This window comes from Brassica rapa, unplaced genomic scaffold (assembly GCF_000309985.2).
Source record: "Brassica rapa cultivar Chiifu-401-42 unplaced genomic scaffold, CAAS_Brap_v3.01 Scaffold0222, whole genome shotgun sequence".
Lineage (NCBI taxonomy): Eukaryota > Viridiplantae > Streptophyta > Magnoliopsida > Brassicales > Brassicaceae > Brassica > Brassica rapa.
This window is the reverse complement of record NW_022610166.1, coordinates 8601-20799: the sequence shown is the minus strand read 5'-3', so window position 1 is coordinate 20799 and position 12199 is coordinate 8601. Positions and strand designations below refer to the sequence as shown.

At 40.9% G+C, this 12199-nt stretch overlaps 1 protein-coding gene across 1 annotated transcript; it reads left to right on the top strand.

Annotated features, from left to right (window-relative positions):
• Window positions 1–1032: 1032 nt before the first annotated feature.
• LOC117129885 lies at window positions 1033–8200 on the top strand. Its single transcript, XM_033283099.1, has 2 exons — window positions 1033–1120; window positions 6699–8200. The coding sequence occupies exon 2, from the start codon at window positions 7373–7375 to the stop codon at window positions 8021–8023; it is 651 nt and encodes a 216-aa protein (XP_033138990.1). The 5' UTR covers window positions 1033–1120; window positions 6699–7372; the 3' UTR covers window positions 8024–8200.
• The last annotated feature ends 3999 nt before the right edge of the window (window positions 8201–12199 follow it).

Sequence of the window (12199 nt, the reverse complement as noted above, 5' to 3'; positions counted from 1 at the left end):
TTCAGGGAGCATTGTGATTCTAGTGTATGTGGATGATTTGATTATCACAGGAAGTGATAAGGCAGGGATTCAGGCTACTAAGGAGTTTCTCAAATCTGTGTTTGACATCAAGGATTTGGGAGAGATGAAGTATTTTCTGGGCATTGAGATATGCAGATCAAAGGAGGGTTTGTTTATGTCTCAAAGGAAGTATACTATGGATATGTTGAAGGAGACTGATGTGCTTGGAGGAAAGATAGCTAAGACACCCCTTGAGGAGGGATATAAAGTTCTGCGTGAGGGGGAGGTTGAAGAGAAGCAGCTGTTTGAAGATCCTAAGCTATACAGGAAGATGGTTGGCAAGCTGATCTACTTGACCATCACCAGACCAGATATATGTTTTGCTGTGAACCAAGTGAGTCAGCATATGCAGGCACCAAAGGTCCATCACTGGAAGATGGTTGATAGGATACTGAGGTATCTGAGTGGGACGACTGGACAAGGGGTTTGGATGGGTTGTAATGGCAGTACAGAAGTGGTTGGGTATTGTGATGCTGATTGGGCAGGAGATAGAGTGGACATGAGATCAACTACTGGGTATTGTACATTCATTGGAGGAAACTTGGTTACTTGGAAGAGTAAGAAGCAGAAAGGTATAGAGCCATGCTGAAGCTGACAAACGAGTTGGTGTGGATCAAGGGGATCTTGAAGCATCTAGAGATTGAGCAGAGTACTCCTATGACTATGCATTGTGACAATCAAGCAGCTATCCACATTGCCTCCAACTCAGTGTTTCATGAGAGAACAAAGCACATAGAGGTGGATTGTCATAAGGTGAGGCAGATGATTATCTTAGGAGTGATTCTGCCATGTTATACAAGAAGTGAAGATCAGCTTGCAGATGTGTTTACTAAGGCAGCGAGATTAAAGACAATGGAGTCCATACTATCCAGGCTTGGACTCATTGATCTTACTCCCAGGAGCTGAGCCCCTTAACCATGGTGTCTCCACTCTTTTTCCCTCATCAAAGTTTTATCCCAATGGGTTTTCTTTGGTGAGGTTTTTAATGAGGGAGGTCTTCATGGTTTCCAAGCTTGACTTGTTCCACATGGTCAAGCTTGAGGGGGAGTGTTGAGATGAGGTAATAAAGAGTGACTACATTGATAGAGAAAGAGGATTGAGACAGACAGTAACTTTGGAGTTACCACAGTAACTTTGGTTTTACTGTGGTAACTAAGTTAAAGCTTGGAAAGTTACCTTGGCTCACATTGGAGAGTAAGCCACGACCAAGAGCTGTATGGATAAGGGAGGAGCAGTCTGGATAAGGTTTCCTCACAGCTAGAGAGGCTGGAGACAGGCTGTAAAGTAGACAACATCTAGTAAAAGATGCCAAAGGGATCAAGCATGTGAAGACTCCCATTGGCTGCTTTTGGATGGCTCTCTTTGACTACACATGCCCTGAACCTCTACCTTATCTGTTGATTTCGAAATTGATTGTCTCTCTCATATAAGTATGTTGTAAACCTCATCTTTATTAATTAATGGAGTTTTGAGTATTCTCTCTATTCTCTCTCTACTTATTCTCTTAATCTCTTTAATCTTATATAAAACAATCTGATTGTTCTTAAACACACTCTAATACACAAAAGTGTATAACCTATCCCACTTTCAAATCAGGTGATCCCACTTTTCGTGTTTGGGAATATGACAGCTTCTTTGTCATTCTAATCCAACCAAAATGAATCGCGATGTAAGAAGCTTGATTTTGATACATAAAGTAATGGAGAATCACTAAGAAGTTGAAGAAATCTCATTGGAGTTAGGATGAAGAAGCTATCCCACTTTCAAATCAGGTGATCCCAGTTTTCCTGTTTGGGAATATGACAGCTTCCTTGTCATTCTAATAGAACCAGGATGAATCGCGATGTAAGAAGCTTGATTTTGATACATAAAGTAATGGAGAATGACTAGGAAGTTGAATAAATCTCATTGGAGTTAGGATGAAGAAGCTATCCCACTTTCAAATCAGGTGATCCCAGTTTTCCTGTTTGGGAATATAACAGCTTCCTTGTCATTCTAATAGAACCAGGATGAATCGCGATGTAAGAAGCTTGATTTTGATACATAAAGTAATGGAGAATCACTAGGAAGTTGAATAAATCTCATAGGAGTTAGGATGAAGAAGCTATCCCACATTCAAATCAGGTGATCCCACTTTTCCTGTTTGGGAATATGACAGCTTCTTTGTCATTCTAATCAAACCAGGATGAATCTTGATGTAAGAAGCTTGATTTTGATACATAAAGTAATGGAGAATCACTAGGAAGTTGAATAAATCTCATAGGAGTTAGGATGAAGTAGTTATCCCACTTTCAAATCAGGTGATCCCAGTTTTCCTGTTTGGGAATATGACAGCTTCCTTGTCATTCTAATCAAACCAGGATGAATCGCGATGTAAGAAGCTTGATTTTGATACATAAAGTAATGGAGAATCACTAGGAAGTTGAATAAATCTCATAGGAGTTAGGATGAAGAAGCTATCCCACATTCAAATCAGGTGATCCCACTTTTCCTGTTTGGGAATATGACAGCTTCTTTGTCATTCTAATCAAACAAGGATGAATCACGATGTAAGAAGCTTGATTTTGATATATAAAGTAATGGAAAATCACTAGGAAGTTGAATAAATCTCATAGGAGTTAGGATGAAGAAGCTATTCCACTTTCTAATCTGGTGATCCCAGTTTTCCTGTTTGGGAATATGACAGCTTCTTTGTCATTCCAATCAAACCAGGATGAATCACGATGTAAGAAGCTTGATTTTGATATATAAAGTAATGGAGAATCACTAGGAAGTTGAATAAATCTCATAGGAGTTAGGATGAAGAAGCTATCCCACTTTCAAATCAGGTGATCCCAGTTTTCCTGTTTGGGAATATAACAGCTTCCTTGTCATTCTAATAGAACCAGGATGAATCGCGATGTAAGAAGCTTGATTTTGATAAATAAAGTAATGGAGAATCACTAGGAAGTTGAAGAAATCTCATAGGAGTTAGGATGAAGAAGCTATCCCACTTTCAAATCAGGTGATCCCAGTTTTCCTGTTTGGGAATATGATAGCTTCTTTGTCATTCTAATCAAACCAGTATGAATCTTGATGTAAGAAGCTTGATTTTGATACATAAAGTAATGGTGAATCACTAGGAAGTTGAATAAATCTCATAGGAGTTAGGATGAAGAAGCTATCCCAGTTTCAAATCAGGTGATCCCAATTTTCATATTTGTTGGAAAAGCTATGAATAGCTAAGAACATGAACTCACTCTTTAAGAATGGAAGAGACAATCAACTTGTGATTGATTCTCTCAGCAAAATAATCTACACAACCATCTGAATCTAGAGAGATTAAGTGGCTGTGAGATTTATACAATAATTAGAATTAAACTAAGAACAGATTAAAGACTCTAGTTTTAATCTATTCCTTGAGAAGTGACACAACACTTTCAGTTTGTTCACTTAAGGAGAATAGGAAATAGAATCAGTAAGCTAGAGTTTAAGAGAAGATAAAGAAGAGTTTAAACTGATTTTAGAGTAGAATGGGCAAGCATGATCTGCCCTTAGGCAGACCCAAAACATGTATACCTTAACTCCCTACATTGTGACTAATTTAAAGAACACTTAGTAAAGAGATGAGTTATACACGAAATTTATGAATGCTTGTCTCTTATTTCTTGTGTGTTCATTACAATGAGGCTGCCTCTTTATTTATAGAGGAGAGCCTTAGGTTTTACAGCAGCAGCAACAAGACAAAGGAGAGATTAAACTAATACTATCCTAGGAAATGAATAAACAAAGCTATTAGAAAGCAGCCAAGGAGGATGAGAACAGGAAGAGGCACGACCAGATGAGGAGAAAGGGACAGGAGAGAGGTTGGCACAGCTTGCTTAAGTGAAAGTGACAGGCCAGTTGCTTCTCCAAAGCACCACATGTGACTTTCCTTGCTTCAATTCAAACCAGATCTTTTCCCTTGACTCTCCAAGGGTCATAAGCTTGTTTAAACTTCAAATCTGCTTCAGAATATCAAGCTGGACGAGCTCACTACTTTCCTTGCCTTCCATGTCACTCTAGGTTAAGCTTGGTTACTTGGAAGCCAAGACTGTACGGACTGCCTTGTACAGCAAGGTTGTATGAACCAGACTCTTTTCAAGTACCTCTTCTTCTCTTGTTTCATTTGTTGGCTCCTTTCCTTGATGCACAAGTCTTGAATACTTGCAACACACTTCATGACTCTACAGCCTCCTTCTCTTCTTGCACACACGCCTTGATCATCTTTTCATTGTCTTGGCCGTGTGATCACTCTCTTGAGGCTTGTTCATGGCTTGGATAGCTTCTTCTTCTTTAGTTTGGTGTGGAGATGCTTGGCCTTCACTTCCTTTGTTTGGCCTTCACATCTCCTTGTCTTGCTTCACTTTAATACCCTCCCTCAAGGTTGGGCTTTGGAAGCCATTGGTTCCAAAGGCCAAGCTTGCAACACGCAAATGACTACCTCATTAAAAACCTCACCATGTAAAACCACTTGGGATAAAACCATGATGAGGACAAAAAGAGTATAGCCTTCACGGTGCATTGGATAGCTATGACCTTGGCTTTATTTGAATTGAGCTTGAAGCTTCTTTGATCTATGATCTGAATGCGGCTTGAACTCGTCTTTGAACCGCCAAAAGGACTCATGGTTTGAGCCATGATCTGAACTGATTGCTTAGGGTGTTGACTATTGAGATGAAGACCAAGGAGGCTGAGACAGTAACTTTAGAGTTTTACTGTGGTAACTTTATTTTAACCACAGTAACTACTTGGGGAAGTTATCTGATGGGATGAGAAGGTAACTTAGTGAAGAGAAGAGAGAAAACTCGACCAATGAGGATAAGGGAGGATAAGGAAGGATAAGGGATCACTTTGACAGCCTGTATGATGCTGGAAAGGAGAAGTTGCCTTTATACTAGTGCAAGCATGTGAGAAAGCACAGCCAAGTGATTCAAAAGGAGTTCCAGCCTGTCCTTTGACTACACATGCTTATCCATTTCGAATTTCCTTGTTGCTCTCTCTATTAATACTTGTAAACCTCATCAGTTATTAATTAATGGAGTTTTGAGTCTCTCTCTCTTTATTCTCTCTCTAAAATCTCTTAATCTCTTTAATCTTTTCATCTGATTATCCCTGATTGGTTGAATCATGCTCTAATACACAAAAGTGTATATGGTATCAGAGCCAGGTTGCTAAAAAGGGGAGAGTGTGATTTCATTTTTCATAAATCTGAGTGTTCTTGAGTGTTCTTGGTGTTCTTGAGTTCTGGTCTTTATTATCTGAGTGGTGTGAGATATTCTGATGGATTCAAACTATCTCAACATGGAAATGAAGCACAGATCTAGTACAACCATGGAGCTTGAAGAAGAGAGGGATGGCGATTGGTCAAGATGGGCAAAGAGAGCTTTGGAAAGCTGTGGGTTATGGAGTAGTCATGGAAAGGGGAAACCTTTCATGGAAATGGCTACTGAAGAAGGTCAGACAAGAGGTCTGAAGCTGGGAAATGAAGTTGTTCAAGGAAACACTACAAAGAGTGAGATTGAAGCAACTTTAGGCAAGTCCAAGCTTGTGAGAGTCGTTGAGGACAGAGGGGTGATCCGCGGCTTGAGACAAGGAAAGGATGAGTGTTATCAGCTTGTGGGAAGGCTGAGAGAAGTATGGTCAGAGCTAGATGTGGTGAAGACACACACATCAAATCCGAGATGTTGTCAAGAAAGGAGGAAGCAAGATGTGATCTTCAGCTTCCTTATGGAAGAGGTATGTGAGCTTGTTAAATATACTTGTGATGTGTGGGAAATGAACAGGAAGCCAGAAAGATGGAAGGGAGGTACAAGCTGTAAGAGGGGAAGGTTGAGAAAACTTTCTAAGGAGTGGTTAATGAAGAGAAGGGCATGGAGAAAGGATAGCGAATCTGAGCACTTAAGTGACAGGATGAGTGTAATCTTGAAGAGAATCAAGGATGAACTTCAGCAGATGGTTATAGGAGAGTGTTCATACTCAGCTTACATGGGAGAAACAGTAGGAGACAGTGCGGATATGAGAGGAATGGATACCAAGAGGGCAGATGAGTGTGTGACAAAGAAGGAATGGGATGAGTTGGTTAAGCATGTGTATGCTTTGGCTACGACCCGGAGTCTGGGTGCTCCTGCCAAAGCATCCACATCTAAACCCATCATCATTGACTCTGGAGCAACACACCACATGATCAGTGACAAGAGACTAATCAGTGAGGTTAAAGCAACAACAGGGAGTGTCATGATAGCCAATGGTACCAGGATCCCAATAGAAGGAGTGGGAAACCTCAAGCTGTTTGAGAAGAACTCCACTGCCTTCTACCTACCTCAGTTTACATCCAATCTAATCTCAGTTAAGAAGGCTACAGTTGATCTGGATTGTCAAGTGGTTTTCAGACCAAATGAAGTTCAGTTCCAGAATTTGAAGACTGGAAGAGTTATTGGCAGAGGAGACAGCAAGCATCAGCTCTATCATCTCCAAACAACTGAGGCGCCTAGTCCTGTGGAGTCTGTGTGTTTAAGCAGCACAACGGATAGGTGTGATAATCTCACATGGCATGCAAGGCTGGGACATCCTCATGCCAAGGCAATTGAACTGATTCTACCAAGTATTGTTGAGATGAGGTAATAAAGAGAGGAGACATTGATAGAGAAAGAGGATTGAGGCATACAGTAACTTTGGAGTTTTACCACAGTAACTTTAGTTTTACTGTGGTAACTCAGTTAAAGCTTGGAAAGTGATCTTGCTTCACTTTGGAGAGTTACCCACGACCAAGGAGCTCTTGGATAAGGAAGGAGCAGTCTGGATAAGGTTTCCTCAAGCTAGAGAGGCTGGAGACAGGCTGTAAAGTAGACAGCATCTAGTAAAAGATGCCAAAGGGATCAAGCATGTGAAGACTCCCATTGGATGCTTTTGGATGGCTCTCTTTGACTACACATGCTCTGAATCTCTTTCTTATCTTATGGATTTCGAAATGTATTGTCTCTCTCATATAAATATGTTGTAAACCTCATCTTTAATGATTAATGGAGTTTTTAGTCTCTCTCTTTATTCTCTCACTAAAATCTCTTAATCTCTTTAATCTTTTCATCTGATTATCTCTGATTATTTGAATCATGCTCTAATACACAAAAGTGTATATGGTATCAGAGCCAGGTTGGCAAAAAGGGGGTGAGTGTGATTTCTTTTTCTCAAAATCAGAGTGTTCTTGAGTGTTCTTGGGATTATTGAGGTTTCTGGGTATGTGTGTTGTCTATTCTTTTGTGGCTGGGTTTATTTGAGATTCTCTGGTGGAAACATGGATATGAAGCACGAATCTAGTGGAGCAGTGAAGATTCAAGAAGAAAACAAGTGGGTTTGGCCAAGATGGGTAAAGACAGCTTTGGGAAGCTGTGAGATTTGGAGTAATCAAGTAAAGGGAGAACCTTTAATGGAGAGAGCTGCTGATGGGGGTCAGACAGCAAGGTTGAAATGTGAAGATCAGTTGAGTCTTGAAGAAAGTATATCTCTTGAGAAGATTGAAGATGTTTATGAGAACAAGATCAATCTAAGGAGGATGTATGAAGTCAGGAAGATGATCTGTGAGTTGAAACAAGGGAAAGAAGGTTTCAATCAGCATGTGAAGAAGCTGAGATGTTTGTGGTCGGAGTTACAAAGCTTGAGACCAAGAAGTTGTGATCCGAGAGTGCTAGAAGAGTGGCGAGAGCAAGATGTTGTCTTCAGCCTCCTTGCAAGCTTGGATTCATCTTATGGCTGGTTGGTAAAGCTTATTCTCAAGGAAGAGAAGCTACCCAACATGGAAGAAGTGTGTATACTTGTTCAGAGGCTTCATCAAGTGATGGAAGAGAACAAAGAGATAACTTGGAGTAAGGAGGGTGCTAAAAGGAAGAAGGGAAGGCTGAGACGACGTTCTAAGGCTCAGATCAGAAGAGGAAGGTATGACTTTTAGGAATGTAAAGGATAATCTGAGTTTAGAAAGGATTAAAGAAGGAGAATAAGAGATTAAGAGACAACTTAGAGACTAATGGAGAATCATAGTGAAATGAGTAAAGAGAAAGATTGTTTAGAACTGTCTAATCTTTCATTAAGGACATGAGTTACAATATATAGTGTGAGCATACAAGGGTTTTCGAAATCAAGAGAAGACTAAAGCATGTGAGGTCAATAAGGAGAGGATAAGCTCATTTGAACAAGCCAATTAGCTTCTCCACATGCGCGGAGCATCTAGCATCTTGGACCGAGATGCTCTTGCCTTTCCAGCTGTTCCAGCCTGTCAAGGCGCGCTCTACCTTATCCCTAAACGGTCTGATGCATCCAGGTAAGTTCCTTCCCTTCACCTAAGTTACCGCAAGTAACTTCTTTACCCTTGTCAAGGTTTCACCCATCTTCATGTGTACGGTCATGTACGGACTGTACGGACTTGTACGGACCTTGCCCAAACCTTCCCAAGCTTCAACTCATCTCCTTAGTCTCAACTCCTCACTTGCTTCACACTTATACGCAACTCAACTCAACACTCCCCCTCAAGCTTAGCTTTGTGAAAGCCTAAGCTTGGATAGCTATGAGATCTTCCTCATTAAAAACCTTACCAAGGAAAACCCATTGGGATAAAACCTTGATAAGGGAAAAAGAGTAAAGACCTCACAGCCAAGGGGATCAGCTCCTTCGCTTCCCAAGATCAATGAGGCCCAACCTGATGTGAATGGACTCCATTGTCTTTTGTCTTGCAGCTTTGGTGAACACATCCGCTAACTGATCTTCACTTCTTGTGTAGCATGGGAGGATGACTCCTAAGATGATCATCTGCCTCACCTTGTGACAATCAACTTCAATGTGCTTGGTTCTTTCATGAAACACCGAGTTGGAGGCAATGTGGATGGCAGCTTGGTTATCACAATGCAGGGTCATTGGAGTGGCTTGATCAATCTCCAAATGCTTCAAGATGCCTTTGATCCACACCAGCTCGTTGGTAAGCTTCAGCATAGCTCTATACTCAGCTTCTGCACTTGAACAAGACACCACCTTCTGCTTCTTACTCTTCCAAGTAACCAAGTTGCCTCCAATGAATGTGCAATAGCCTGTGGTTGATCTCCTGTCTGCTCTATCACCAGCCCAATCCGCATCACAGTATCCAACCACTTCAGTGCTCCCATTGCAGCCCATCCATACTCCTTGATCAGGTGAGCCGTTGAGATACATCAAGATCCTCTCCACCATGCGCAAATGATGCTCCTTAGGCACTTGCATGTGTTGACTCACCTGATTCACAGCAAAACAAATGTCAGGTCTAGTTATGGTAAGATAAATCAATTTGCCAACTAGTTTTCTATAGAGTTTAGGATCCTGACAAGGTTTGCTGTCTTCAATCTCCCCCTCTCGTGGGACTTTGTAACCATCCTCCATAGGCATCCTTGCTGTCTTGCCTCCATAAGCACCTGCACCTTTCAAAAGATCAAGTGTATGTTTCCTTTGGGACATGAATAAACCTTCCTTGGATCTACATATCTCAATTCCAAGAAAGTATTTCATTTCTCCCAAGTCTTTAATCTCAATCATGGATTTAAGAAACTCCTTGGTTGCTATGATCCCTTCCTTATCACTTCCTGTGATAATGATATCATCAACATACACAAGGAGTGCAATCATACCTGAGGGAGTAGTGAGAGTGAAGAGTGTGTGATCTAGTTCAGACTTCTTGAAGCCTCGGCCATTAAGAGTAGTGCTCAGCTTGTTGTACCAAGCTCTTGGTGATTGCTTCAGCCCATAGATAGCTTTCTTCAATCTTAACACGTTCCCTCTCTTCACTAAGTGTTCCAGGCCTGGAGGTGGATGCATATACACTTCATCCTCAAGTTCTCCTTGTAGGAATGCATTCTTCACATCCATTTGCCATAAGCCCCATCCAAGGTTCACAGCCAAGCTCAATACAATCCGGATTGTATGAAGTTTAGCTACTGGTGCAAAGGTTTCTATGTAATCTTCTCCATAAGTTTGAGTGAAACCTCTTGCAACCAGCCTTGACTTCTTCCTCTCAATCTTTCCATCAGCCTTATACTTGATTGTGAATATCCATCTACTAGTCACAGCCTTCTTCCCTTTTGGTAACTCACTCTCATACCATGTATCATTCTTGATCATAGCTCCTGCCTCAGCTCCAACTGACTCCTTCCATTCTTTATCCATGATTGCTTCTTCATAGCTTCTTGGGATGTAATTCTCATCCAAGTTAACCATGAAGGCGCAATGTTCTTCAGGGTATTGAGCAAATGAACACACGACTTGAGAAGGATGCTCCACAGCTTGGGCATTGTAGTACACTCGCGTGTTTACCCAAGAGGAAGGATCCTTTCTCAGCCTTGTGCTTCTCCTCAATACTGGTTGTTCTTGCTCTTGAACCGGCTCATCTTGTGTAGTCGGTTCTTGTGCTTCACTCTGATGTTCTTCCTCTCCTTGGTCTTGCTCACCTTGATGATGAGAACCTGAGTTGAACTCTCCTCCTTCCTCACTCAAGCCGACTCCTTCTTGGCCATTTTCTTGAGTTTCAGGTTCACTTCCCCCCTCATGATCAAGGTGAGGTGTTTGAGCAGCTCCACTTGGTGCAGTTGAGCTCTCTTCTTGTCTTCCACTTCTTGTGGATTGGTCCTGGTTCATCTTGATACCGAGACCTTCCAAAATGATTCTTAAGACTCCAGCCTTATCTGATGTGAGATCCTTCAAATCTTCTTGATTCTTCTCCTCATAGTATCCTCTTTCTTCAATGAACTTCACATCTCTAGATACAAGAACCCTTCTAGCTTCTGGATCATAACACTTATATCCTTTTTGAGTTGTTGAGTAGCCAATGAACATTGCCTTTCTGCTTCTTGCTTCTAGCTTGTTCCTCAACTCTCCTGGTACTAGAACATAGCATAAGCATCCAAACACTCTCATGTATTCCAAGGATGGCTTGCGCTTGTTCAGAACTTCAAATGGTGCTTGATCCTTCAACACCTTTGTAGGCATCCTGTTGATTAGATAGCACGCAGTAGATACAGCATCACTCCAGAATCTCTTAGGTACATTAGCTTGGAACATCAGTGACCGAGCCACTTCCATCAAGTGCCTGTTCTTCCTCTCAGCTACACCATTCTGTTGTGGTGTGTAGGGACAGCTTGTTTGATGAAGGATTCCATGGTGATCTAGATGACTCTTGAACGCATAGCTTGTGTACTCTCCTCCATTATCTGATCTCAAAATTTTAATCCTAGCATGATAATGGTTAGTCACATAAGCTTGAAAGTTCTTGAATGCATCTATTACCCTATCTTTTGATGGAATGAGTGTTAACCAGGTGTATTTAGATTTTTCATCAATGAATGTGACAAAATACTTATGATTATCTCTAGAAAAACTAGGTGCAGTCCACACATCAGTATGAATCAAATCAAAGCAATTTTCATAGACAGTAGATGTTCTTGGAAACACATTCTTACAATGCTTGCCTAAAATGCAAGCCTCACACTTATTATTTTCAAAAACCACACCTGGTAACATCAAGTTTAAAGCCCTCTCATGGGGATGACCTAATCTAGCATGCCACAATGCATTTTTATTCAAACTAGAAGCAGAAGTAAATGAGCAGTTATAATTGGAAACAGGATCAAGCTTCTCAAGCATGTATAAGTCTCCCTTTGTAACTCCTTTTCCAATCAATTGGCTGCTCTCAATATCCTGAAACTTCACATCATTAGGACTGAATATAACATTGCAATTCAAATCAGTAGTGCATTTCTTAACTGAAAGAAGGTTTGATGTGAATTCCGGAATATAAAATGCTCTAGTGTTCTTATCAAATAGCTTTAAGTTTCCTATTCCCTTAATAGGTATCTTATCCCCATTTGCAATCATCACACATCCATTAGTAGGTTCTATATCTTTAATCAGGTTGGTGTCACTAATCATATGATGAGATGCACCTGAATCTATAATCAATGGTTTGGATGTATTGCTAGCACTATGGCAGATACTAATTTGTGATCTATATGCATTCATCCTAGCATTTCTATCAATGCAATGCTCAATTCCAGTCTTACTATCAATCCTAGCAATCTCAGCCACATTAGGAGTCATTTCTATAGTTCTAGCA

Excerpts from the sequence above, each read along its gene's own strand:
- LOC117129885 (XM_033283099.1), top strand. The coding sequence starts at position 7,373 with ATGGATATGAAGCACGAATCTAGTGGAGCAGTGAAGATTCAAGAAGAA.